This window comes from Pseudonaja textilis, chromosome 1, assembly GCF_049901715.1.
Source record: "Pseudonaja textilis isolate UNSWEBS1 chromosome 1, rPseTex1.2, whole genome shotgun sequence".
Classification (NCBI taxonomy): domain Eukaryota; kingdom Metazoa; phylum Chordata; class Lepidosauria; order Squamata; family Elapidae; genus Pseudonaja; species Pseudonaja textilis.
The window spans coordinates 11,934,022-11,960,720 of NC_141990.1; the positions used below are offsets into that span (position 1 = coordinate 11,934,022).

Here is a 26,699-nt window from a genome sequence, read left to right on the forward strand (position 1 = left end):
ATAGTCCTTTATTGAAAAAGTGATGGTGGAGGTGATTATTCCTCTAATCTTAATCATCTGCAGTTTTACTTTAAAAAAAAAAAAACTTTTGAAAACCTGAAACAGGGGTAAAATCTTTCTCCCTCTTTGGCCATTATTTAAAAATAAACATGCTCAGAGAAATTATGCCAAACATGAGAAAAATCCTCAGGTAAATTATGCTGAATGTGAGAAAATGTAGATGCCAAGCAACAGCATTTAAAGGATCAACCCAACCTCCAAACGGATAAACATGGCAATTTAAAAAACTGAAAAAAAGGGAGGAAGGGCATTGCAGTTGATGTTTTATACCAAATCAATTCAAAAATGTGAACCATGGTGCTCGAAAGTCTTCTTTCTTTGCCCTTTTAATAAAACGGCAACAAGAATTGATTCAGACACCGACAAATCAACCACCCATTGCTACAAATGAAGGGTTTATGATTATACGTTATTAAAGCTGTATGCTGGAGAGAAGGGACACCGATTGACTGGAACGGTTCCTTACACAATGGGAGAATTAATCTGTTGAATTTACTGCCATCGGATATAATGAAGACCATCCACTGAGTTGTTTTTTTTTTTAAAGAGGATGGGACAAATTCAGGAGAAGACTGAGGCTCTGTCAGTGATGACTAATCTTGATGGCTGTTGGCCATCTGTGGAATCATAGCTAGGTGAACAATTGCAGAAAAAAGGCTCTTCCCTTTTTGGTCATCTTGATGAGATCTTTGAATGCATGTGGTTGACCACTGTGCAGCCAAGAAGGGCTAGGCTTAATGGGTTATTGGCTTACTCCACCAGGATTTTTAAATTTCTCCTGTTCTTATCACTCGAGTGTCTTGTAATCCCATTCAACCACTGAGTTGGCTTTGAAAGGGAATTCACACCAAAGCACTTGGAGTTTCTACATCTTTTTCATTCAATGAAACAAAACATGGACTACAGGTGCTCCTTGATTTAAGATCACAATTGGGATTAGAATTTATGTTGTTAAGCAAGGTGGTTGTTAAGTGAGTTGTGCCCAGTTTTATGACCATTTTTCCATAGTTGTTAAGCCAATCACTTCTGTTGTTAAGCAAATCATTTAGTTGTTAAGTAAATCTGCCTTCCCTTGTAGACTTTGCTTATCAGAAGCTGGCTGGGAAGGACACCAATAGCCATAGCAATAACACTTAGACATATACCATTTCACAGTGCTTTACAGCCCTCTCTAAGTGGTTTGCAGAGTCACCATATTGCCCCAACAATCTGGGTCTTCATTTTAATGACCTTGGAAGATGGAAGGCTGAATCAGGATCGAACTCTTAACAGTGGGCAGAGTTAGCCTGCAATACTGCATTCCAACCACTGCACCGCCATGGTTCATATGGTGATCACAACCCCAGGATGCTGCAAACATTGTAAATACATGCTGGCTGCCAAGCACCTGAATTTTGATCACATGTCCCCAGAGATGCCATGACAGTTGTAAGTGCGAGGATTGGTTGTAAGTCATACTTTTTAGCATCATAACTTCAAACTCACTAAATGGTTGTAAGTTGAGGACTTCCTGTATCAGTTTGGGGTGTTTACGCCCTTTGAGGGATGCCAAGACTGTGTAAAAATAGAGCACAGCTTATACATTGATCAACTGATTATATGCCATTAAGTTTGTGTCACCTTTTAGCACAGATGGATTTTCTCCAGGACAATCTGTCCCCAACCTGGTCCATCAGACTTTCCAATGGTGCACCTATCACCAGTGAAACCAGTGTAACCAGTGTAACCACTTGCCTCCAGAAGTTGTGGGTGCCTCCATCATTGGAGGTTTGTAAGAAGAGATTGGACATCCATTTGTCTGCAACGGTATAGGTTCTACTGCTTGAGCAAGGGGTTGGACTAGAAGACCTTAAAGGTCCCTTCCAACTGTTATGTTATCTGAAACTAATCATCATCATCATCATCATCATCTAGCCATTGTCTCTCTACTACAGAATGAAGGCCTCTTCCGCTTGTTTCCAAGCAATATCGTCCCGAGCTTCCTTTTGCCAATTGGGCCTGCTGATATCTTGCTTTTGATCTTTGGTCCATCTTGTTTTAGGTCACTTTCGTGGACAATTTTATCAAGTGGGATCCATTCTATGACTGCCTTGGCCCATCTGCCATCAGTTCTTCTTGCTATGTGACCAGCCCATTTCCATTTCAGTTCTTTTGCACTCTTGAGAATATTGTATACTTTCGTTTGTTCTCTGATCCACACCCAGGTCTTTCTGTCTTATCTTGTAATGCCGAGCATGTATCTTTCCATGGCTCTTCGTGCCACTTGTAGCTTTTGTATCGATTGTGAGATTAGTGTCCAGGGAAGACATACAGAAGGGAAAATGTCTGTTGTCCTATTCTGTGCCCTCATCTCTGAATGTGAGAGAATACCTCCCCTCCTTCTGAAAGTCTGTTGTCCTATTCTGTGCCCTCCTTATACCCGTTTTGCAACTTCTCCCTTGTGTGCGATTTATCTTTCCTTCATGATTTCAGTCTGATTCAGACCACGAGAAACCTGGGTGCAACTCCTTGGCAATTCCTGGCATAGCCATCACTAGATTTGTTCGAGCATGCATGGTGTCCTTTAGGTGGAGAGTGAGAAAGATATGAGCAAACACTGCCGAGTCAATAGATAAGAGCAGATGGAGGAACCGGGGACAAGGCGTGTGTGTCTGCGTGTGTGTGTGTGTGCTGTGAGGGGGGGGAGAGGAACAGGGGGGAGAGAAGGATCTCTTTTGCAATCCTGTCACCATAGAAACCCAGCTCTATATAGCTCACTCTCAGCTACTCCGGTGTCTAGAAATTACCTGCAAATGGAGTTTACCTGCAGCCTTCATAGTAGGTATGATGAGCTCCATTGAAGTTCTGGTGAAAGGCCTCCTCTGCTATTATGGGTAATTGTAATGGGGCAGAGCCTTGATTCAGTGTGAACTCTCAAGAATTAGAAATCCCTCCTCCCTCCAGATTTTTTCAAAAAGTGAAGAAGTTTCGTTGGTGTAACGTTTTCAAAGTTTGTGCTCTCTTCTCTTCTCTTCTCTTCTCTTCTCTTCTCTTCTCTTCTCTTCTCTTCTCTTCTCTTCTCTTCCCTTCCCTTCCCTTCCCTTTCCAATATATAAGTATCTAAGCTAAACTAAGTTAAACTAAGATAAATGTCTTTTTATTACAGGAAACAGGAGGCACTGAACAGCACAGATGCAACGACTCCAGAGAGACCTTTATCTCCACCCTTTACAGCCCCACCAAGCATGAAGGTAAGGATCTACAGATTGTACATATTATGAGGTGCGGTGGTATGTCTTCTTCTGGCTGTTTTATCTTCCACCTTAGGGAGGTAGGGGTGGGGACTACATTTCTGTTGGACCCATTTTCAAAAGAAAGGGAAATGTTCCCATCTTCTATTTGTGTCTACACCTTCATCAAGTACTTGCTTATTTAGCTCAAAGAGGATCTCTTGCTACGTATGGCTCAGAAGTCCCAACCTCACACGGAAGATGATGGCAGGGAAATAGGAGAAGAAGCTGGCAAATAAATAATATTACATGGGGAAACTTACGGGCCCCGTTGCAGTGCATGCTGCTGCATTCTGGATCCATTGGAGTTTTCAGGTAGTCTTCAAGGGCAGCTCTTTGTAAACTGCATTGCATAATGCAAGACATGACTGTCAGCAATTGCCTCCTGGTCCAGGAAAGGGTGCAATTGGGGGCACTAGGCCAGGGATCTCCAAAATTGGCAACCTTGTGGGCCTCCTGGGTGAGACCAAAGCCAACCTTGACTCCTCCTCCAATGACTTCGCAAATTGGAAGAGAGGGTCACCCAAATTCTAGGTTTTCCAACAATGTGGACTATCCACCCAGAATGCCTTATTGCTCTCATCCTAAGAAGCAGCGAGTCCTTGATGCAGAACTTTCAGTGGGTTTTAATGAACAGACAAGCTGGTGGGGGAGCAGATGGCTTTGCTTTGGATCTAGACCAAGTTAGGCTTTTAACATAAGGGGCAGCTGAGGAAGAGTTGACAGCACCCAGCTTTTATGTCCTGGGATAGCTGCCTTACTCTGTCTACTGGTAGGGCCAGGCTGGCTGATACCAAGCACATTGCAATAATCCACCTCCTTTTTAATAGTTATTATTACTGAAAAACAACTGGGACAGGAAATGTCTCTCCAACATCATCGTGGTTCCAACTCCCATTAACGCTGGCCATCGTGCTCAGTAAGCAGGGATGAAAAGTACATGCAGATCTCTGGAAAACAGTCCAAATTCATGGTTTAATCACCCTGCTCAGATGGGTTGCCTTACTCTGTGCATCTTGGAATTAATAGAAGTCTACCATATAAACACAAACCTATTACTTTCCATTCTTAACAGTGACCTATCTGGTGTTTAGGGTAGGTTTCTACTTCAATCAGGATAAAAATATTCAGTTTATTTGTCTCCTGGATCTGGATGTCAGAAGTTATTCCCTCTAGGTATGGCAGTTCCCTACATTCCTTTCATAATGGCAAACATCCTTGTTTCTAGAAAATGCTCTAATCTCTTTTTAAAATCATCCATGTTAGCAAACCTAGTGTATTATGGCAATGAATAATTGAGTCTGTTCTAAAATTTGAACCTTAAAAATAAAGTTGGTTATAAACATATAAATATATGCAATTATTGTCTGTAATATAGAGTTCTGGCCCTAGAAACATTTTTTTTTCTATTTAGTTTCCTTCCTGATAATTTTCAGGAATCATCAAGGTATTTAAATAATTTAAAGGAGGAAAGTAGATTATATAGTGAATTTCAAGTTAAACTTTCTCTGCCTCAGAGGAGAATGCTGGTAGTGAGAGACCTAGAATAAATATAGAGTTCAAGAGTGTTGGTGTGCCTCCTGGTTGTTATTATTAATTTTCATTTTTTACACATTTGGTTTGGGTAAGAAATCATATAGATAGATAGATAGATAGATAGATAGATAGATAGATAGATAGATAGATAGATAGATAGATAGATAGATAGATAGATAGATATGGAGAGATAGAATTAGATGGATAGATAGATAGATAGATAGATAGATAGATAGATAGATAGATAGGAAGAATTAGATGGATAGATAGATATAATTAGATGGATGGATACATAGATAGATAGACAGACAGACAGTAAAATGATAGATAGATAAATAGTAGAAATACTATTTACAATGGTATCTTGGTTCTCATAATTAATTGGTTCTGGGAGGTATGATGAGTACCAAAAATGATGAATACCAATCAATTTTTCCCCATAAGAAATAATGTAGTGAGTCACAAGGCAGCAGACACCGACAAATTCTAACTTGTGCGTTGAGCAGCAAACAAATGATGAGTATCAGGACAGAATTTTCACATCAAAATGCATTAAGTACCAAATTCGATGAGTTTGATGGAAATAAATGTTAAAAAAAAATCTATTAGCATATACCATGTTAATAAACATAGAATCTCAAACTTCGTTTAGACTGTTGAGGCCTTTCTTTTAAGCAGCAGGTATGGAATTAGAGTAGCAACTATACACAGAAACATACTGGGGGAGGGAGGGGAGGAGAGGGAGAAGGAGAAGGGGAGGGAGGGAGGGAGGGAGAGAGAGAGAAAAGAAAGAAAGAAAGAAAGAGAAAGAAAGAAAGAAAGAAAGAAAGAAAGAAAGAAAAAGAAAGAAAGAAAGAAAGAAAGAAAGAAAAACCCCTACTTTTGTATGAGGTATTATGTTCCATCATGTTGGTGTCTATGCTTAGCAACTAAATAGAGAGACCTTCAGTAGAATGGAGTGTTCCCAACCTGCTTCTTCAGATCTTATACACACAAACACACAAAGAGAGAGAATGGGGAGGGAGGGAGAGAGAGAAAGAGAGAAAACTTACTTTTGTAGGATGCATTATGTTCCATTGTGTGGTGTCAACCCTTAGCAACTAAACAGATAGACCTTTACTAAAGATCTATCACTACTGAATGGAGTGTTCCCAATCTGATTTTTCAGATCTTCTAATGGTGCATCCATCGTCACCCTAATCAAATTCATCTACTTTACTGCTGACTGTCTTCCCCTTCTCTTCCCTTTTCTGGTTATCATGAACTTCTCAAGAGAGCTCGGTCTTCTTATCATTTGTCCAGAATAGGAATCTTTTGAGCTGGGTCCCTAGTACCTTGGGTGCAACAAAGCATATTCAGATAAGGAGTGGAGTTAGCAGAAATTACTTTAATGATAGGACTGCATTTTGGAGAGCATTTGAGCATAAAGACATTGGGCTCATCTACTTTTGAGGTAGTCAGATAACAGATAATCAGAGTTGGAAGGGACCTTGTAGGTCATCTAGCCCAACCCCCTGCCCAAGCAGGAGACCCTACACCATTCCTGACAGATGAGAGTCCAATCTCTTTTTCGAAGTCTCAAGTGATGATGCTCCCACAACTTCCGAGGGCAACTTCTGTTCCATTGGTTGATAGTTCTCACTGTCAGAAAGTTTCTCCTTATTTCTAGGTTGAATCTCTTTGTTCACTTTCCATCCATTATTCCTTGTCTGGCCTTTGGCTGCTTTAGAAAATAGCTTGATCCCTTCCTCTCTGTGGCAGCCCCTCAAATATCGGAACACTGCTATCATGTCTCCCTTGGTCCTTCTCTTCACTAGACTAGCCATGCCCAGTTCCTGTAACCGTTCTTCATATGTTTTAGTCTCCAGTCCCCTAATCAATCTGGTTGCTCGTCTCTGTACTTTTTCTAGTCTTTCAACACCATTTTTATAACGTAGTGACCAAAACTGGATGCAGTACTCTAAGTGTGGTCTTACTAAGGCTTTATAGAGTGGTATTAGTACTTCCTTGATTTTGATTGTATTACTTTGTTAATGCAATTTAGGATTGCATTGGCTTTTTTGGTTGCTGCTGCACAATGCTGGCTCATGTTTAGCTGGTTGTCCTCTAAGACTCCAAGATCCCTCTCACAGTTACTGCTATTGAGCCTGGTTTCACCCGGTCTATATGTGTACTTTTGGTTTTTCTTGCCTAAGTGTCCTTTCCTTTTGATTTTGTTTGAATGGTAGCCGATAATATTGTTTAGTGTGGAAGAGCCTCCAAAAAAGCAACTAAGTGTATGTGGGTAGTCCTCAACTTATGACCACAATTGAACCCCAATTTTTTGTTGCTAAGTGAGACAGTGAAGTGTATTTCTTGCCACAATAGTTAAGTGAATTGCTGCAGCTGTGAAGTTTAGTAACACTGTTGTATAGGGAATCTGGCTTCCCCATTGGCTTTGCTTGTCAGAAGGTCGCAAAAGGGGATCATGTGACTCTGGGACACTGTAACGGTCATAAATATGAGCCGGTTGCCAAGTGTCTGAATTTTGATCATGTGACCCATCACAGGGATACTGTAATGGACCCAAGTCCCTTTTTTTCATTTTAACTTTGGAAGGTCACTAAATGAGCTGTTGTAATTCGGGTCCCAAATGTTCTTTTTCAAGAGGCAAATGGACTTTCATTGTTTTTCCTCAAAGACGTTTCATTTCTCATCCAAGAAGCTTCTTCGGCTTTGACTGGGTGGTGGGGAATGGAAGGATTTATACTCCTTGCAGACAGCTGGTCATTTGCCTCTTTTTACTGGGTCGTTAAGGTCACCTGGAGGTTTATCTGTGTCCTCAGGGTCACCTGAGTGCTGCAAATAGGTGTGGAGCCTTCTTGGAACTGTTGAAAGGACTGTGTTCTAGATTGGAGATAGATGATATTGTATCCTCCTCCCTCTGTTGAGATAGTCTATTCAGTTATCTCAACTATGTCAAGATGGCCTCTTTGACCCCCTCCTTCAAACCAGCAGTCTTCTATGTCCAAAAAGTGGACCTTGCTATCTTTAAACAAGAAACCAGAAAGTCCAGTTGCCTCTTGAAAAAGCACCTTTGGGCCAACCATGACCTGGATGACTGAGAATCTCCATAAACATTGTAACTCCAGGACCAGCCGTAATATTGAAAGTGGGTATACCAAGCCGCCGCACTCTTCAAAATACCTCTTCTCCTCCAGTGGTGGGATTCAAAATCCTTTACTACAGGTTCTGTGGGCGTGGCATGGCTTGGTGGGCATGGCAGGGGAAGGATACTGCAAAATCCCCATTCCCTCCCCACTCCTGGGGGGAAGGTTATTGCAAAATCCCCATTCCCTCCCCACCCCACTAACCTGCTTTCCAGCTCCGTTCTCCTGTGCAGGGCAACCAAAGAAGACCCAGCCAATCAGCTGTGAGAGGTCAGAGGTGGCATTTGCCGGTTCTCCGACTACTCAAAATTCCCACTACTGGTTCTCCAGAACTAGTCAGAACCTGCTGAATACCAGCCCTGTTCTCCTCCTTTCTGATGCAAGTTGATCAGGCCTCTGGTAGAACTGACAGGCTGATTTTGAGAGGGGGTGGGGGAATAGTTGTAGACAATGAGGTCTGAAACATTTCCAGCTACATCCCCCCTCTCCACCCAGACATTAGAAACAATCACGAGATGGTATTTGTCCTTCCAAAACTACATAGAACATTTCATGTTGGTTCTGGGGAAGAAGAGATACTGCAGTTCCCTAGCAACTGGAAATACCCCACGCTGTCACCCAGCCCCGATTGAAAATAGGGTTACCATCTGGCTGTTTTTTTTCTCCGCTCCATATGGGAGCTGAAGCTGAGTGCGTGGTGTCTGCATCCAGATGTTTAGACTAGCTTCCCACTTATTTATTTATTTGCTTGGCCTGTTTTTCTGTGCCCCGATGCCATTCGCAAAGCCAAATCCAAGGAAACCATCCCAGGGATAATCCTTAATCCACATTTTTTTTTTTTTAACTTGGCTTGACACATTTCCAGCAAAGAGACTCTGCCTAGCCTCCTTCGTATACCAGACAGTTGAGAGACAGTAACCATAAATACTGTACGATGACATTAACTCAATTATAGCTCATTTGAAAGGCTGTATCAACATCGGAACAAGCATAAAAGAAACCAGCCCTGTTGGTTAACAATATCCAGTGCCAGTCAAGTTATAGTCCCTTAATGTATTTTTATTTCAAATTTCATTTCAAGAGTTTTCTGAGCCAGACCAAATATGCAAGGGAAGAAAAATGAAGAATAACCACGAGGCGTCATCATCAGTCTTCTTTGAGAAGATAACTGGATATTTATTATACTGCTTGTTTTTTCTTCTTCCAACTTTTCTATTCCTCTTTGCTGCAGAGAAAGAGTTTTATTTCACTTTTTTTTTTTGAAAGGCTGACAGGATTGCAGAGTCATTTTCATGAATGAGGTGCGGTGATGTCAGATTCTTTCTCTATCAACTGCAGTCTTCTTCTACCCCAGTGTTTTTTTAACCTTAGCAACTTGAAAGTTTCACTAAGAATAGAGCTGGAAGGGCCCTTGGAGGTCTTCTAGTCCAACCCCCTACTCAAGCAGCATACCCTGTAACATTTATTATTTGTTTTATCCTACACCATTTATTATTTTTAAATAAATTTATTATATATTATTATATTATACTCTGTACCTATTGTTTCTTTTTATCTATCTTGCCCCATTTCTGGAGTTCCTTGACTCAAGTATGTTGTTTCCTTATATGCAAATATTGATGGAGGACGATGTTGACTGAAAAAAAGGGAAATTGCATGGCCCATTATGAAAGAGATTGGAAAATGTAGCTTAGTCAGAGGTAGAGGGTCACATTGGTTCTTCACTTTACAAAATAATGTAGTAATGTCAGTTTTCAATAGAGATTGAGTAGGTTTTTCCTACACTTGGAGAATATTTAGTGAAAAGACCTCCAGGTCAATAACGTGAAGATGAAAAGCGGGAGGAAATTTAATTTGCCCATGCTGCTTGGCTGGCTTTCAGGTAGGGGTACTTGAAGATTTCCTTGATTCATAGTTCTGAAGTGAATCAAATATCGGCAAACGAATTTGCAAGGTGAAACGCCATTATCCTTTCAATTGCCCCATCCTGCAGATTTCGCAGCGCCACTCTCGGCTCAAAAAATGCCCCCCAAATGCATACAAAACAAAACACAACACAACACACAAAAAACCAAACCAAACCAGATTCAGGCCTAACCAAGACATTTTGATAGCTGAGGTAAAAGATTAGATGGCAGTTCTCTTCCACTGATTAACTGATTATGTGCTATCAATTTATTATTGACTCCTAGCAGTCCTGTAGATCAGAGGTGGGGAACTATTTGGGACACACCCAGGGGGATAGAGGGAAACAGGGTCATAGGTTATAGTTAACTACGTATCTCAGAGTTGGCTTCATACGGTTTAGGTTTAGTGCCAGACATGTTGCTCCTAATAAATCTTTTGGATTCCTTTGAAGCTTGGCTCGAGACTCGTGATTTAATGAGGGCAATCGTCAGAACCCTGACAGCAAGCCTTCTTAATGTCAACTCAGAAACAGGCATAGGAATGATTTGTGGACTTCAACTCCCAGAATTCCCGAGCCAGGCATGCTCTGGGAGTTGAAGTCCACAAGTCATAAAAGGGCCACGGTTCCCCACCCCTGCGGTAGATAGATTTTCTTCATGGTTATTTGTCTCTAACCCTTCTTGGAAAAACCACCTCAATATGGAGCCCTGGTGGCGTAGTGGTTTGAATGCAATATTGCAGGCTGGCTCTGCCCACTGCCAGGAGTTCGATCGTGACCAACTTAATCCCTCCTTCCGTGGTTGGTAAAATGAGGACGTAGATTGTTGCGGGCAATATGCTGACTCTGTAAACCACTTAGAAGTGCTGTAAAGAACTATGAAGAGGCATATAAGTCTAAATGCTATTGCTATTTGAGCACCTCCATGTGATATGAATAACATTGAAACGAATTCTCACTGGTCATAGTAGATGCACAGAGGCCCTCTATAGACAGGGCAAAACACCACCACCAAATTGTGACTGGGGGCCAGGGGTGGGATTCAAAATTTTTAACAACTGGTTCTGTGGGCATGACTTAGGTGGTGGGCGTGGCTTAGTGGTCATGTGATTGGGTGGACATGGCTTGGTGGTCATGTTATTGGCTGGGCGTGGCCAACTCAACATCACTCACATTGAGGCACACATCTCCTCACCTGCCCTGTCATGACTTTGGGGATGCTGCAACAGTCGTAAGTGTGGAAAATGGTAATAATGGTTTAGTGCCATTGTAACTTTGAGTGGTCACTCCACACAAGCAAAGTACCAGCAAAGGAGGGGGAAAAAACTCCAGAGATGTTCCTGAGACAGGAAGTCTGGTCCTGCCAAGAATGTAATCAGGGTTAACGGAGAGGCAGTTTCTGTAAGCAACACCAGAATGTTTCCTTCCTGCCTTCCTTACAGGATTAGGCCAGTAATTTCTTCTAACAACTGGTTCTCCGAATTGCTTAGAATGTTAACAACCGGTTCTAGCGAATAGATGCGAACCTGTAGAATCCCACTCCTGTTGGGGGCCCGAAAAACAAACTATCCAACATATAGTGTCAGACTGCCAAAATAAGGCCTATAATGGAGATTTCACTGACTTCCTGCCTGTGACAAATGAAGTAAAAAAAAATATATTGGCAAGTTAGATATATGTTTCTAATCTTCCTGTTAAGATTTCAGGTTTTTATTTTTATTTTCTGGTTTGTATTTTACCCCTGTGTTCTTTTTTACTGAAATATGATGTTAACGTGCCATACAATAAAGAAAACAAGTGTCCCTAACCCAGGGGTGGGCAATTAATTTTCCCAAGGGGGCCACAAGAGGGTGCAAGCCGACTGAAAGAGCTCACAGGGACTGTGCAGAGTTCTACCTGACTGAGTTCTTCTCTCACCCCCTGTGGCGCACTTATTTATATCTGATTTCTAATTTTCAGTTAACCTCACCCAGTTAGACAGGGACAGTCAAAGGACCAGATGTAGCGGTGGGGTGGGGCGTAAAATGCCCAAGTTTGTCCTAACCTGTTGATTCTGCTCTCTCAGTGGTGCACTCACTCTCACTGTAATATCACGTTCCTTCTGGACGTTCTCTTCTTTTTCCTTCCACTTCCCCCAACATCAGACCCATTTCCAGAAAGCTGGCTTTGCATAATGTATCCAACACGGGATAATCTAAGGTTGATCATTTGTGCCTTGATGTAGAACTCCTGGTTGATTTGTTCAATCATTCATTGGTTAGTTTTCTTGGCTGCCCATGGTAGTCTTCTCCAGCACCAAAGTTCAAAGATGCCAGTACTTTTCCTATCCTGCTTCTTTAAAGTCCGATTTTTGCTTGTCTGTAATTGATGAAGGATGTATAATAATGATAATAATAATCTAAAAGTAGGGTTGTAGACTCCCAGCAAAAGGAGGTCATGTCCTTTTTTAAAATCTTTATGTTTTTTATTTATTTATTTAGTTAGTTATTATTTGTATCTCACCTTTATTATTTTGATAAATAACTTAAGGTGGTGTTTATGAACCTTGGTGGCGCAGTGGTTAGAGTGCAGTACTGCAGGCTACTTCTGCTGACTGTCGGCTGCCTGCAATTTGGCAATTCAAATTCCACCAGGCTCAAGGTAGACTCAGCCTTCCATCCTTCCGAGGTCGGTCAAAATGATTGGGGGCAATAGGATGACACTGTAAACCACTTAGATAGGTCTGTAAAGCACTATGAAGCTGTATATAAGTCTTAAGTGCTATTGCTATGTAGATTGATTCCTTATTTAGTATCCTATGACTATCGCTAAGCGTTGTATCTTACGATTCACGATGAATGTATTTTTATGATGACTATGATCATGATTTTTCACTTATGGCTTTTACGTACAATGGGAACCAGGCTTAAAGTTGCCAAGGTTGGAGAGCCCTGATTTAAATGTTAGTCTAACGATATGGGAAGGTAGAGAAATTCTGGGGCCATGGCTACATGGATCTCACACTGCTTGGTTTCGAAAAGTTAAGGTCAGCTCCATCAAAGATGATTTGAGAAATTGACATGGATCAGTCAGAGGCTGATCGAGTTCACCTTATTCTCTGATGTGCTCTGTCCATGTTTAGAGTCCTTTTTTTCATTCTGTTCCAACACGTTTATGCCAAGAAAACAAATTACAAATACAGTGAAGACATCAGTCGCTATCTCTCCCATAAGAATAATACTGAACTTTGGAAATTTAAACCCACAAAGATGGATTAATGCAATTTTGTTTTAGTGAGGTCTCCAGATTGGGAGAATCAGTGATATGTTTTCTTCAGTTGCAATTATCTCAATTTTTCAAGCAGGCCGATATGCTGCCTTCAAAACTGTGTCTGTATGTTGTAGCGGGGGAAGGGGGGAGGAGAAGGGGGGGTAACAGCTGGAAATCCTGGCTGCTGTAGAATTTTCTTTTCCTTTATCCCTTTTTTTTCTACTCTGCTTAATGGTTTCTTTTCAATCTAGATTTCATCCCCTGGGCTTGAAGATGATATTGGAACATGATCGTAGAATTGCTAATATGCTTTTTGCTGTAGTGCAAAGAGATTAGTGCTAGCAACCATATGGGAAAGATGTAAACAACAAGAAGTCAATGACAATAATAATAATAATTCTTTTTACCTCTGGAAAAAGAATTTTGTACGGTACTTTTTTTCAAAATTTTAACTTAATGGCAATAATTCTAAGAGTTTGTGAATGCCCCAAATCACATATATGGAGATTCTCAACCATCCAGGTCACAGTTGTCCCCAAGGTGTTTTTCCCCCCACCAAACTGGATTTTCTTAGTTTTTTTCCCCTCTGGAAACATTTTAATTCTCCTCCAAGAAGCTGGAGCTGAAGTAAAGAACGGAAGTTCTTGGATGAGAAGTGAAATAATTTCAAAGAAAAAATCCAAGAAAGTCCAGTTGCCTTTTGGGTACCTCAAATCACGTTATAAACATTTCCATAAGATAGTCCTTCTTACAACTGTAATTAAACCTGGAATTATGATTGTAAGTCATTGTGGTTGTAAGTCAAGGAATCCATGAGGCTGGAAGTAATTGTCCAGCCTTCATTTTTTTGCTGGTTATTAAGCAAACAATATGGTTGTTAAGCAAATATGTTGATTGTTAAATCCATTCATTTCAATGGGCTTTTTAAAATTGGAAACTGGTTGCCAGATGACCATGGAGAGGCTGCAGTAGTCTTCAGTGTGAGAACCAGTCAAAAGTGACTTTTTTTTCAGTCTCTTTCAACTTCGAATGGATGCTAAACAAATGTCTGTAAGGTGAGGACTGCCTATATTTAAAATCCAATTTGCTATTTATACACTATAATACTACTGTACCTCTGAGTGTAATTGGCTAAACTGACCACCAGGAGGCAGCACATGAACAGTTGCATCCTTATTGGGAATCATCAAATACAGATACTCCTCGACTTACAACCATTCATTTCGTGATGGTTCAAAGTTACAACAGCACTTATGATCATTTTTCACACTTACGACAGTTAGATTTAGATTAGATTAGATTCAACTTTATTGTCATTGCCATGGATACAGGCAATGAAATGCAGTTAGCATCCAACCAGAGTGCAAGACAGCAGTAAAAAATAAATATATGTATGCAAATATGTATGCAAATATGCAAGGCATCTATGAATATGTCAATGGAAAACACAACAAAATGTATGTACATGAGCACACAAAGATAAGTGTGATTGCACCTATATGAACATATACAACTGTACAAAATGTTTATGGACACGTTGAATAAAAATACAAATGCACAGGGAATTATACAAAATACATCATATATAATCAAGGGAAGCATCAGCATATGTGTGGGGGCAAACGAACTGAGGAGTTCAGCAAGGAAACGACCCCTGTATGGTAAAAGCTGTTCCCTAGCCTGCTGGTCTTAGACTGCAGGCACCTGAACCTCCTCCCAGATGGAAGAAGAGTAAACAGTTTGTGGGCTGGATGGAAGGGGTCCTTAAGGATGCTGTGGGCTTTACGCAGACATCGTTTCCTCTGAATGTCCACAATGGCAGGAAGTGGAATCCCTATAATGTGTTGGGCGGTTTTCACCACCCTCAGTAATGCCTTTTTTTCTTTCGTAGTGCAATTTCCATACCAAACTTGAGATACAGCTAGTTAAGACGCTCTCAACTGTGCAGCAGTAGAAATTAGTCAGAATAGTTGAGGAGAGGTGATTCTTCCTCTGTAATCTCAGGAAGAAGAGGCGCTGGTGAGCTTTCTTTTTCAGACTAGTGGTGTTAATCTGCCAGGACAAGTCCTCAGAGAGGTGGATCCCCAGGAACTTGAAGTTGCAGCATCCTCAAGGTCATGAGATCAAAATTGGGACGCTTGGCAAGTGGTTCCTATTTATGACGGCTGCAGAGTCCCAGGTGATCACTTTTTGCAACCTTCTGACCAGCAAAGCCAATGGGGAATCCAGATTCACTTAACAACCATGTTACTAGCTTAACAAATGCTGCGATTCACTTAACAACTGTGGCAGGAGAAGTTGTAAAACGGGCCAAAACTCAACTTAACAAATGTTTCACTTAGCAACATAAATTTTGGGCTCAATTATGATCGTAACTCGAGGACTACCTGTATACATATCCAGAGCTGAAGGGTTCAAATCCCCTCTTGGGAGCGGAACTCATGGACTGATGCATTTTAGTGGACTATATGCCGTGAATAAGCTTAAGGAGCTATACAGCTGCGGTCCCTCAATGGGGCTGCAGGAAGGGACATATAGAGAACTGTCAGAATGGTGTGTTTGTGTGTGTGCTTTTTTGTGTGTGTGCTTTTTCTCAAAGAAGTAAAGGAGCTTTCTTGGTAATGGTATACACATACCGTTTGGATAGATTTGAGTATAATTCTGGCATAATTGTTTGTTAAATGAAAGGTCTGCAGTAGCTGTGTTAGGCAAGAGCAAATGTCTCTCTTTTAACAAAACCATTAACAACAAGTAGTAGAATAGAATAACAAGTGCCTATGGAACACGGCCAGAGTTTTGATTTAGGAAGAGCCTTTCCTCCTGCAGCTGTGCAGAGAAAAACCGTTTAACACAGCATTTCTCAGTGTTGGCAACTTTAAGACATGCAAACTGGGGAATTCTGGGAGTCGTCTGGGGAATTCTGGGAGCTGAAGTCCACATGTCTTAAAGACACGCCAAGTTTGGGAATCACAGCTTTAACAGCAAGACCAAATGATTCCGGAGAAAATGTACTTTCTCCAAACGAGAAGTAGAGAAAGAGAAAGAAAGAGAGAGGAGAGGAAAGGAAGGAAGGAAGAGAAAGAAAGAGAAAAGAAAGAAAGAAAGAAAGAAAGAAAGAGGAAGAGAGAGAAAGAAAGAAAGAGAAAGAAAGAAAGAAAGAAAGAGAAAGAAAGAACAAGAGAGAAAGAAAGAAAGAAAGAAAGAGAAAGCGAGAGAGAAAAAAAGAAAGAAAGAGAAAGAAAGAATGAAAGAGAAAGAAAGCACAGCAACAGATAGCAAAGCTCAATCCAGTTGCAAAGTGACATTTTTGCCTGCTTGGGTTGAAACCCAAGTGGGTGGTTATAGACCTCCAGCCCGTCTTTCTCTTTTGCCACAAAATAAATATTTGGGTTCATAATGAGCCATATTGTCAGTCTGCAAAAGGACCAATTAATCCTGGCAAGAAGTAACCTGTCATTTTTGTCAACTCTTTCTTGTTTTCTTGGGGGATTCTTAATCGCTTTATCTGAATTTTGGGCAGGATGCCTGGTGAGGAGCTTTCTTTGAAAACTGGTCTGCCAACTCCCAGAGGGCAAAAGGGGGCAGAGTGGAAATCAGGTGGACCAGAAGGTATCTCTGTTCATGTAGATTCTCTAGATTGCAACCTGTTCGCAAACAACCAAGTTCGGCTTCAAGGCATCCAATCGATAGGTTGTCCTTGGCTTACAACTATTCGTTTAGTGGCCATTCAAAGTTACAACAGCAGTGAAAAAAGTGACTTAGGAACGGAAGGTACTTTTTCAAAAAGCAATTGGACTTTCCGGGGTTTTTTGGGTTTTTTTTGTAGATATTTCACTTCCCATCCAAGAAGCTTCTTCAGCTGAAGAAGAAGCTGAAGAGCTGAAGAAGCTTCTTGGATGAGAAGAGAAATGTCTTCAAAGAAAAAACAAAACCAGAAAGTCCAGTTGCCTCTTGAAAAAAACCACCTTTGGGACAATCATGACCTGGATGGCGTAGGACAGTGGTGGTTAAACTTTTCGGCACTGAGTGCCTTTTCGGCACCAAAAAGGCACTGAGTGCCAAAACGTATGTGTGCATGCATATGTGTGTGCCAAAAACCAGAAGAGCAGCTTCCCTCACCAGGCACCTGGTCTTCCGGTTTCTAATGCGCATGCGTGCATGAAGTCCAGCTGGCCAGAGCGTGCATGTGAGCTGGTGAGGTGCTCTTCCAGTTTTTGGCACTCCCGCGCATGCAAAGCCCAGCTGGCTGGTGTGCATATGCACACCAGAACCCGGAAAAGCAACAAGTGATGGCTGGTGTGCCCTGAGAGATGACTCTGCATGTCACTTCCAGCACGTGTACCATAGGTTCGGCATCGCAGACGTAGGATCTCAGAGGTGGTATTCAGCAGGTTATGACCCGTTTTGGAGAATCGGTAGTGGAAATTTTGAGTAGTTCAGAGAACTGGCAAATCCCACCTCTGACTGGCCCCGCCCCCATCTATTCTCTGCCTCCTGAGTCCCAGCTGATCAGCTGGGTCTTCTTTTGTTGCCCTGCATAGGAGAACTGAGCTGGAAAGCAGGTTAGTGGTGTGGGGAGGGAATGGAGATTTTACAGTATCCTTCCCCTGCCACGTCCACCAAGCCACACTCACCAAGCCACACCACACCCACCCAGCCACGCCCACAGAACCAGTAGTAAAAAAATTTGACTCCCACCACTGGAGAATCTCCATAGATGTGATTTATGACCATTTTTCGCATTTACAATCTCCATGGTCACGTGATCAAAATTTGGATGCTTGGCAACTGGTTCATATTTATGACGGTCACTGTGTCCCTGGGCTCATGGTGATCCCCTTTTGTGACCCTTCTGGCAAGCAAAGTCAATGGGGAAGCCAGATTCACTTAACAACCGTGTTCCTGACAAAACAAAGGGAGCGATTCACTTAACACTTCACTTTCTTGTGTCAAGAAAGAGTGTAAAATGGGGTAAAGTTCACTTAACTGTCTGGCTTAGCCGCAGATATTTTGGGCTCGGTTGTGGGCGTAAGTCGAGGACGTCCCATATCGTTGAGCAGCAGTAGAAAGCAAGGGTGGAAAGCCAACCCATTCAGCAAAGTCAACAGGGGTCCTGGATCTGGCCTCCTTTTTTTCATGTTTACAGGAGGAATTTCTATACGGTCTCCATGACTGACCCATTTTTCCATTCACAAAGGACATTTTCAGGTGATTTTTGCCCTGGGTTTTTAACAATAAGCTGTTTTTCTTGTGAAGTTGGATGGAGAGCCAACATCCCCAAACATTTCCCCCTCCCCTCCCCTCTTATCTCTTCACTGTGTTTATTGGATGGGACGGTGTGCTAATATTCTCATTTCACAGATAAGATTACTGATCTATATACCCAGAGGCTCCATTGGTTGGTCACGCCTCTTGGATGACATGAACGGGTGAGGTGCCAAAAATATCAGTTCAAATCCCTGCTTAAATATTAGGATTACTTACCTGGCTATTTCTTAGCCTAGCCAACACAGGTGGGTAATTGGAAGGATGGAAGAACCTAAGACAAAATGGAACACTATTTTTCTCATTTCGGGAGTGGAAAAGCTGGCTGGGGAGTTTTGTGAGTTCTGAGCAGCCCAGTGTCCTAGAGGGTGAAAACTCTCGCTTCCCACTCGGAAGGTTGAGAGTTCAACCCTAGGTAGCAACTGGTGTTTCTCACTCAGTGTGAAAAGAGAATGTATCTGCTGCGAACTTCTCATAGGCATCAGGAAGGGCATCTGGCCAGTAAATGCTCAGCTCCATTCAGTACCATCCCAAAGCAAGGGATTACGGGTTATAAAAAGGAAAAAGAAGTCCACACATTTTAAATAGCAATAGCACTTAGACGTATATACCACCTCCTAGTGCTTTACAGAACTCTCTGGTGGTTTATAATGTCAACATATTGTCCCCAACTATCTGGGTCCTCGTTTTACTGACCTCGGAAGGAAGGAAGGCTGAGTCAATCTTGAGCCCCGTCAGGATTGAACTCCAGGCTGTGGGCAGAGTTAACCTGCAATACTGCATTTTAAGACAATGCGCCACCGGGGCTCCTTAAAGTTGTCAAATTTGAAAAACTCTGATTTATAGTGAATTCATTAAGATGGGGTCTTGGCAGTATTTGCAATGCTTCTTCCTGGATTTATCTTAAACCAGGTTAAGGTGTCATTTATTTCCATGAATTTGCTTTCTATCTCTTGCTTGTTTGTGCTCTCTTCCCTTCTTTTTATAATCTTTCACATGTCTGTTTTGTGAATGCAGCCAAGGACTTTTGGCAAGCCAAACAGCAGTGCTTGAATCACACTGCTCATTTTCGTTTCTCCAGAGATGAGAACTGTGGGTCATTTACTGGGAAAACTTAAAATTAATCACATTAATCAGGTGATAATGGCTTTTCTCAGAGATCTCTATATCCTGTCCCGGGAATCTCTGGAGAAAAATCTTAATTATTCAAGATGCAACCTTGGAAATTCAGAATGAGAATGAATTTCTGCCTTGCAGAGTAGCATAGTCTTTTGGAATTCTCTCTCTGGACAAGACAGAGGGGGCTTCTCTGGGCAATAGATTAGCTCTTTGCAACTCTCTGTCCTTGGTGACCTCTGAGGTTGGTGGTTTCCTCACAGACGTTTCATTATCAAACCAGGCAGAGGTGGTATTCAACAGGTTGTGACCAGTTCTGGAGAGCTGGTAGCGGAAATTTTGAGTAGTTTGGAGAACCAGCAAATACCACCACTGACTGGCCTCGCCCCCATCTATTCTCTGCGTCCCAAGTCCCAGCTGATCGGCTGGGTCTTCTTTTGTTGCCCTGCACAGGAGAACGGAGCTGGAAAGCAGGTTAGTGGGGTGGGGAGGGAATGGGGATTTTGCAGTATCCTTCCCCTGCCATGCCCACCAAGCCACACCCAGCAAGCCACACACACAGAACCGGTAGTAAAAAAAAAAATTGAATCCCACCACTGAAACCAAGCAACATCCTCAGTACTTCTGTACTGAAGATGTTATCTAGTTTGGTAATGAAATGTCTGCAAGAAAACCCACCAAGCCTGGGCAGTACCCAGGACCCTTTAGTTCAACCCTGATCAACAAATAATTCTCTTTTGTTGATACTTTTGCAAAATCTTTTCACCATCATCAGGCACCAGGCTAGAATTCACGGAGACCATGAATTCTAGTCCCACCTTGGCCATGAAAGTCAGCTGGGTGACCTTGGGCCCATCATCGCACCCTCTCTCAGCCCAACTCACCTCACAGGATGGTTGTTGTGGGGAAAATACTAGTCCCCCCGCAGGGACACCTTTACCTTTTTTTTTTTTAAAGGGTAGTGTGTATGAGCTGATACATTTGTGTGTGTGTTTGTGTGTGTGTGTGTCCACTGACCTGGTCATTTCATTAACCAAAACAGCTCTCGCTGATCAACGTTGTTCGGCTTTAAATGATCCTGAGCAGAAAGAAAGCAAAGGGCCCGAGCACCCCATTGCTCCCGTGGAAAAGTCTGGAAGACTTAACCTTTTATTTTTTTATTTATTTTTAAAAAGGAAACGATTTGATGATTGCAATAGCACTCAGAGACACAGGCAGGCCGGCAGGCTGTTTGTGGCATTTGTAGAGAGCTGAGGGTCAGCTTTGAAATTCAGCTGCCACATTTTTTTTTAAGAGAGTTAGAGGAGTTGAAAAGTTCAAGGTTATTCTGTATGTCATATTAAGAATTTCCAGTTGCAGTTAATTGGTTCTTGTGATTTATGAAGTGTAGAAGTGGGAGGAGAGAAGGGAGGAAAGAGGTGGATTCTGTGTAAGCTGAAAAAACTTTCACTTGGGAAATTGCTTTTGACATGCCAGATCTGTTTCTAATAAATCAATTGGAGAGATAACATCTCGGAGTGATTGATATCATGGATACTTTCTGGATGCCTTACACTGAGTAGAACCAAGCCTTCTTCTTCACAGCTGATGAGGACAAGCTGCTTCTGGGAATAATGGGGATAGGAAATTAGGACCTTGATGTGCAAGGAGTGGTTAAAATATAAACAGCCGGAGCAGTGAGAGAATGGCATTGTCTGCCCCTTAGCTATCTTTCTCCAGCCTTCTCTTCTCTTGCTGATGCTTTTTCCGGGTGTGTTTTATTCACAAATGCATTGCATTATGGATTGAAATGGTTTAGCACAGGGGTGTCAAACTCAAGACCCGGGAGCTGGAGCCAGCCTGCGGGGTACTTAGATCTGGCCTGCAGGGCCACCCTGGAAACAGCGAGGGACCGGTCTGCACAGGGGTGGGCTGCTGGGGGCTTGTAGGCATTCAGGAGATCCTTTAGCTAAGATTCTGTGCAGTTTGGAGAAACCCCAAACCCCACTCTTGGCTGGCCCCGCCCACCTCACCCTGCCCCTCCCAGTAGTCTCCACGCAGCTTGTTTTGGATGCAGGTAAGTGCACAGAGGCTTGGGGAGGGCGAAAAACTGGCCTCCTGGAAGTTCAGGAAGGCTGGAAATGGGCCTGTTTCTGGCTTCAAGAGAGCCTCTGGAGCCCGGGGAGGCTGTTTTCGCCCTCCCCGAGGCTTTCCTCAAGCCTCTGGAGCCTTCCCACAGACCGTGCCTTGTTATCTCCTTGAATTTGGTAATTACTTATCCTGGTCCGTTGCGGAAATATCTTCATTGTAGTTTGTTTGGTTTTTTTATTTCACCTCTATCTGCTCATTAAGTTCGGACTGTATTGCTTTCTTTTGGAGACTATTTTTGAGTAAGTTTTATCTCCAGCTGAGAATTATTGAACAGCGGGGCCAAGTTGGAGGCATTAAAGGACATTTATTTACGTTTTGGATTTTGTTACATTTTTGTTCCACTCCAGGTCATCACACCTTCTGACAAGCAAACTCTACGGGGAAATCTAGATTCACTTAACAACCGTGTTACTAGCTTAACAAAATGCAATGATTGACTGAACAACTGTGGCAGGAAAAGTCATTAAAAATTTCGCTTAAACATGTTTCACTTAGCAACATACATTTTGGGCTCAATTGTGGTCGTAACTCAAGGATTACCTGTATTCCATCTTTATCTTGTGCAACGTAAGGTTATATCCACAATGTTCTGCTTTATTATTTTCCCCTGTAACGACAACTTTGTAAGGTGTGTTGGACTGAAAAACAGAGGGACTAGCCCAGCTGGTTCTGCATCTAAGGCAGGACTCATGGTCTCATGGTTTCTAGCCTTGTGTCTTTGATCACTGCACCAAACTGGCGTTTGCTTTATGTCACCTTTATATCGACCCCCAGGAAGGGAGCTGGAAGTCATGTCAAAACTGCATAAATGAGAGGTGTAATGGATGTAACCTCTGCATATCTTTGGCTTGAGAGCTTGAGAAAGGGAGGATGAATTGAATGCACATTCTTAAAGACAGATTCTTTTTTCTCATCTCTTCTGGTTGATAGAACTTAAACTCAAGAAGAAGTAAAGAAAAGAACAAAAAAAAAACAGCTCCCAAAATGATGTCTTTTCTTATCCTCCCAGGAATATAGAACAGAGTTGGAAGGGACCTTGTAGGTCATCTAGTCCAACCCCCCTCCCAAGCAGGAGACCCTACACCATTTCTGACAGATGTGGAAGTCCAGTCTTTTCTTTTTTTTCGTAAAAAGTTTTTTTTATTTTTTTTTTCTCATTTCAAAAACATCTTTTTTAGTGAACAGCATGATTCCAGGTTTTCACACATTTCCATACAAACATGACCTTGGTTACATATTAATCTTTCACATTTGATTTCATATCCTATCATTATTTTCTATACATTTTCTCAAGTACTTTTCTCAAACTTCTTTTATATATTTTCTATTCATTTCTTAACCTATTTCTTTTTACTTTAAATAATTCTCATATCTTCATATTCATTATATGTTGTAATGACGAGGCAGTCAGGTTGTTTGATCATGAACAACTGAATCATGATGATCTTTATTGGAGTCTAGTCTTGCATTTATACACATTTTTAGTTATCCTCCATCATTGGTTAACTTTGGTTACTGCTTAACTTTCGTTCCTGTTTAGCACAGTAATCCATACAATTAATTATCTCTAGTTAAAGTCTAACATATGTTTACTTCCTCTCTCTAATCCTCCTTTAGATTAGTGACTTTGTTTACCTGAGTTGTATTTGCTTGGAAACATTCTTTATCTGAGATTGGAACATTCCTGCAATTACAACTCTACAATTATACTTCATACTTTTATCTGTCAGGTTTGCAATTTCATCACATATTCTTATTTCGTCATTTCAATCCCAATTTCATCCCAATTCAAACAATTCAAAAAGAAAATGAAATCCCCCCACAATTACCAATTTGAGTGTGCCACTCCTTTACCTTATACAAGTCCAGTCTTTCCTTGAAAGCTTCCGGAGATGAAGCTCCCACAACTTTTGAAGGCAACTTCTGTTCCATTGGTTGATTGTTCTCAAAGTCAAATTACAGACCCCGAATATTCTTATTTAGCCAGTTTGGTCAAGTCAGTGGTTAAGGCACAAGTGTAGAAACTGGGAGTTGGTGAATTCTAGTCCTGCCTTCGGCATGAAAACCGGCTTGGTGACTTTGGGTCAATCATCAGGAGACTGTGGGTTCTAGCCTAGAGTGGAAAGGTGACTTTGAGCCAATTACTTGGAGACTAGCCTTGCCTTAGGCATAAAAGTTGGCAGGGTGACTTTGGGCCAGTCGCTCCCTCTCAGCCCAACTCACCTCACAGGATTGTTGTTGTGGAGAAAATAGAAGGAGGGAGGAATATTAGGAATGTTCACCACCATGAATTATTTATAAAAATAATAAAGGCAGGGTTTAAAAAAAATTAAATAAAAATAAAACATTCTACTTCCTTTGGTGAGATAAAGAAAAAAAAATCAACTTTCTGGTCCCTTTTGAGGATTCAAAGAAAGATGATGTACACTACATCCTGTTTGCTCAGGGGTTCTGCAAGAAAATCTTGTGCACAGAAATACACATCCTTTTATTTGCGTACAGCTTGTTCCTCAATGATTCCTAACCTTCTGTAGCACAGTCAGTGTAAAAAAATATCTGACTAATTGTGGCATGTGTTTATTGGTGCTCAAATGATTGCATTATGCCAGTGTTTCTCAACCTTGGGTACTTTAAGATGTGTGGACTTTAACTCCCAGAATTCCCTCTGAGGCTGCCTGAGGAATTCTGGGAGTTGAAGTCCACACATTTTAAAGGGGCCAAGGTTGAGAAATACCTCATTATGCCAAGCATTTTTTATTGGCTTTGTTTTGAAAAAGAGGTGCCAGGACATCAGCAAGGAAGTCGAGAAATAGAAGAGAAACATTTGACAACGACAGGTAGTCCTTGCCTTGTGACTACAATTGAGCCCAAAATTTCTGTTGCTAACTGAAACATTTGTTAAGTGAATATTGCCCCATTTTATGACCTTTCTTGCCACAGGTAAGTGAATTACTTCAGGTGTTAAATTAGTAACACAGTTGTGAAGTGAATCTGGTATACGGTTTCCTGCCTAAGCAGGGGGTTGGACTAGAAGACCCTTCCAACTCTGTTGTTCTGTTCTGTTCTGTTCTGTTCTATTCTGATGATCAGGAGGCTGGAGACTAAAACATATGAAGAACAGTTACAGGAACTGGGCTTGGCTAGTCTAGTGAAGAGAAGGACCAGGGGAGGCAGGATAGCTGTGTTCCAATATTTGAGGGGCTGCCACAGAGAACAAAGGGGTCAAGCTATTTTCTAAGGCACCCGAAGGCCAGACAAGGAATAATGGATGGAAACTGAACAAGGAGAGATTTAACCTGGAAATAAGGAGAAACTTTCTGACAGTGAGAACAATCAAGCAATGGAACAGAAGTTGCCCTCGGAAGTTGCGGGAGCTTCATCACTGGAGGCTTTCAAGAAGACATTGTCAGAAATGTAGGGTCTCCTGCTTGGGCTGGGGGGTTGGACTAGATGACCTACAAGATCCCTTCCAACTCTGTTAATCTATTCTGTTCTGTCTTGGTTTCCCCATTGACTTTGCTAGTCAGAAAACTGCAAAAGGTGATCAGATAACCCCAGGACACTGCAACCGTCATAACTATGAGTCAGTTGTCAAGTGTCTGAATTTTGATCACACCACCATGGGAATGCTAAAATATTCGTAAATGTGAAAAACGGTCATAAGTCCCTTTTTTCAGTGCTGTTTTAACTTTGAACGGTCCCTCAAAGGAACGATTGGAAGTCGAGGACTGTCTGTATTCAAATTATGCACTAGGCTTATCTGTCTGAAAGTACGATGCTCCTTTTTAGTTCCTAAGAGTTTTCTCTCTCTTGTTTTTCTTCCTTCAATCTAAACTCCCTGATGAGATTTTAATTGTGTGAGTTGATGCTGAATGAGTTGTGAGTGTCTCTGCATGTTATTATGAGATCTCTTTAAAAGCAGAACACAAACAGCTCCCCAAATTAATCCCAAGGTAGAATCCCCTGTATCTGAAATTTATGCACTTCATTTTAATTGGGTTTTTGACAGAAAACCAAAATTGTAATGATCTTCCAAAGGGAGAGCCAAATCCGCTCAATGAACTGCATTTTAGCTTTTTATTCGTTCCTGATAAATCTTGAGAACATCCCATGCCCACGAGAGGAATATTACCCACTCAAGTGGTTTCCATTAATATTTATTTAAATGTGCACCCTGTGGTGTTTTGAAAGACCAAGGCCAATGTTTGTCTGCATGGCTCGGTGATTTTATTGATTATGTGCTCTCAAAACTATATAGATAGATTATTCCCAGGATGGAACCCCAACTTCAGGTCTTTCAATGGTGGACCAATTCAAATAATAATATAGTTTTGAGCAGGCTGATTGATTGATCTATTCATTAGGTGCCATCATGTCAACTGTTGTGGAGTGGCAGCAGATACTGAGATGGACACAGGCTAGACTTTTTAAAAGACTTTATTCGCTCGAATAAAGGGTTGCCGCGGCTGCCGAGGCTAACTGGCAGTCAGCTAGCGGCAACAGCTGATGCCGTTTGACAGCTCCTTTTATAGCCAGCTGTCAAACGGCATCAGCCAATGGGAGGGGTCGGTGCTCCCGCTCGGGCGGTGGACCGGACTGAGGACCGTCGTCAGTCTCTGAACACAGCATCAACCACATAGATTTGTGTCAGAATAGACCTGGAAGGGGCCTTGGGGGTCCTTTAGTCCAACTCCCTGTTCAAGAAAGAGACCCCAAGGGTCTTCAAACTTGGCAAGTTTAAGACTTCTGGACTTCAATTCCCAGAGTTCCTGAGCTAACATGACTGGAGGAGGAATTCTGGGAGTTGAAGTCCACAAATCTTGAAGCTGTCAAGTTTGAAGACCCCTGCTATCCCATGTCAGACAAGTGGCTGTCCAACCTCTTCTTAAAAATCTCCAGTGATGGAGCACCCACGATTTCTGAGGGCAAGTTGTTCCACTGGTTGATTTTTCTCATTGTCAGGAAGTTTCTCCTTTGTTCTAGGCTAGATAAATGCCCATCTGTTACTTCTTGTCCTGC

The 26,699-nt window shown here is 41.8% G+C and overlaps 1 protein-coding gene across 1 annotated transcript in view; it reads left to right on the plus strand.

The window, feature by feature from the left end:
• The window catches only part of RAP1GAP2 (RAP1 GTPase activating protein 2), a 169,661-nt gene that overhangs the window by 43,598 nt on the left and 99,364 nt on the right, over window positions 1–26,699 (plus strand). The window contains exon 2 of the mRNA XM_087926211.1: window positions 3,206–3,290. Within this exon, the coding sequence (XP_087782337.1) occupies window positions 3,206–3,290 (85 nt within the window). The remainder of the gene's footprint in view (window positions 1–3,205; window positions 3,291–26,699) is intronic.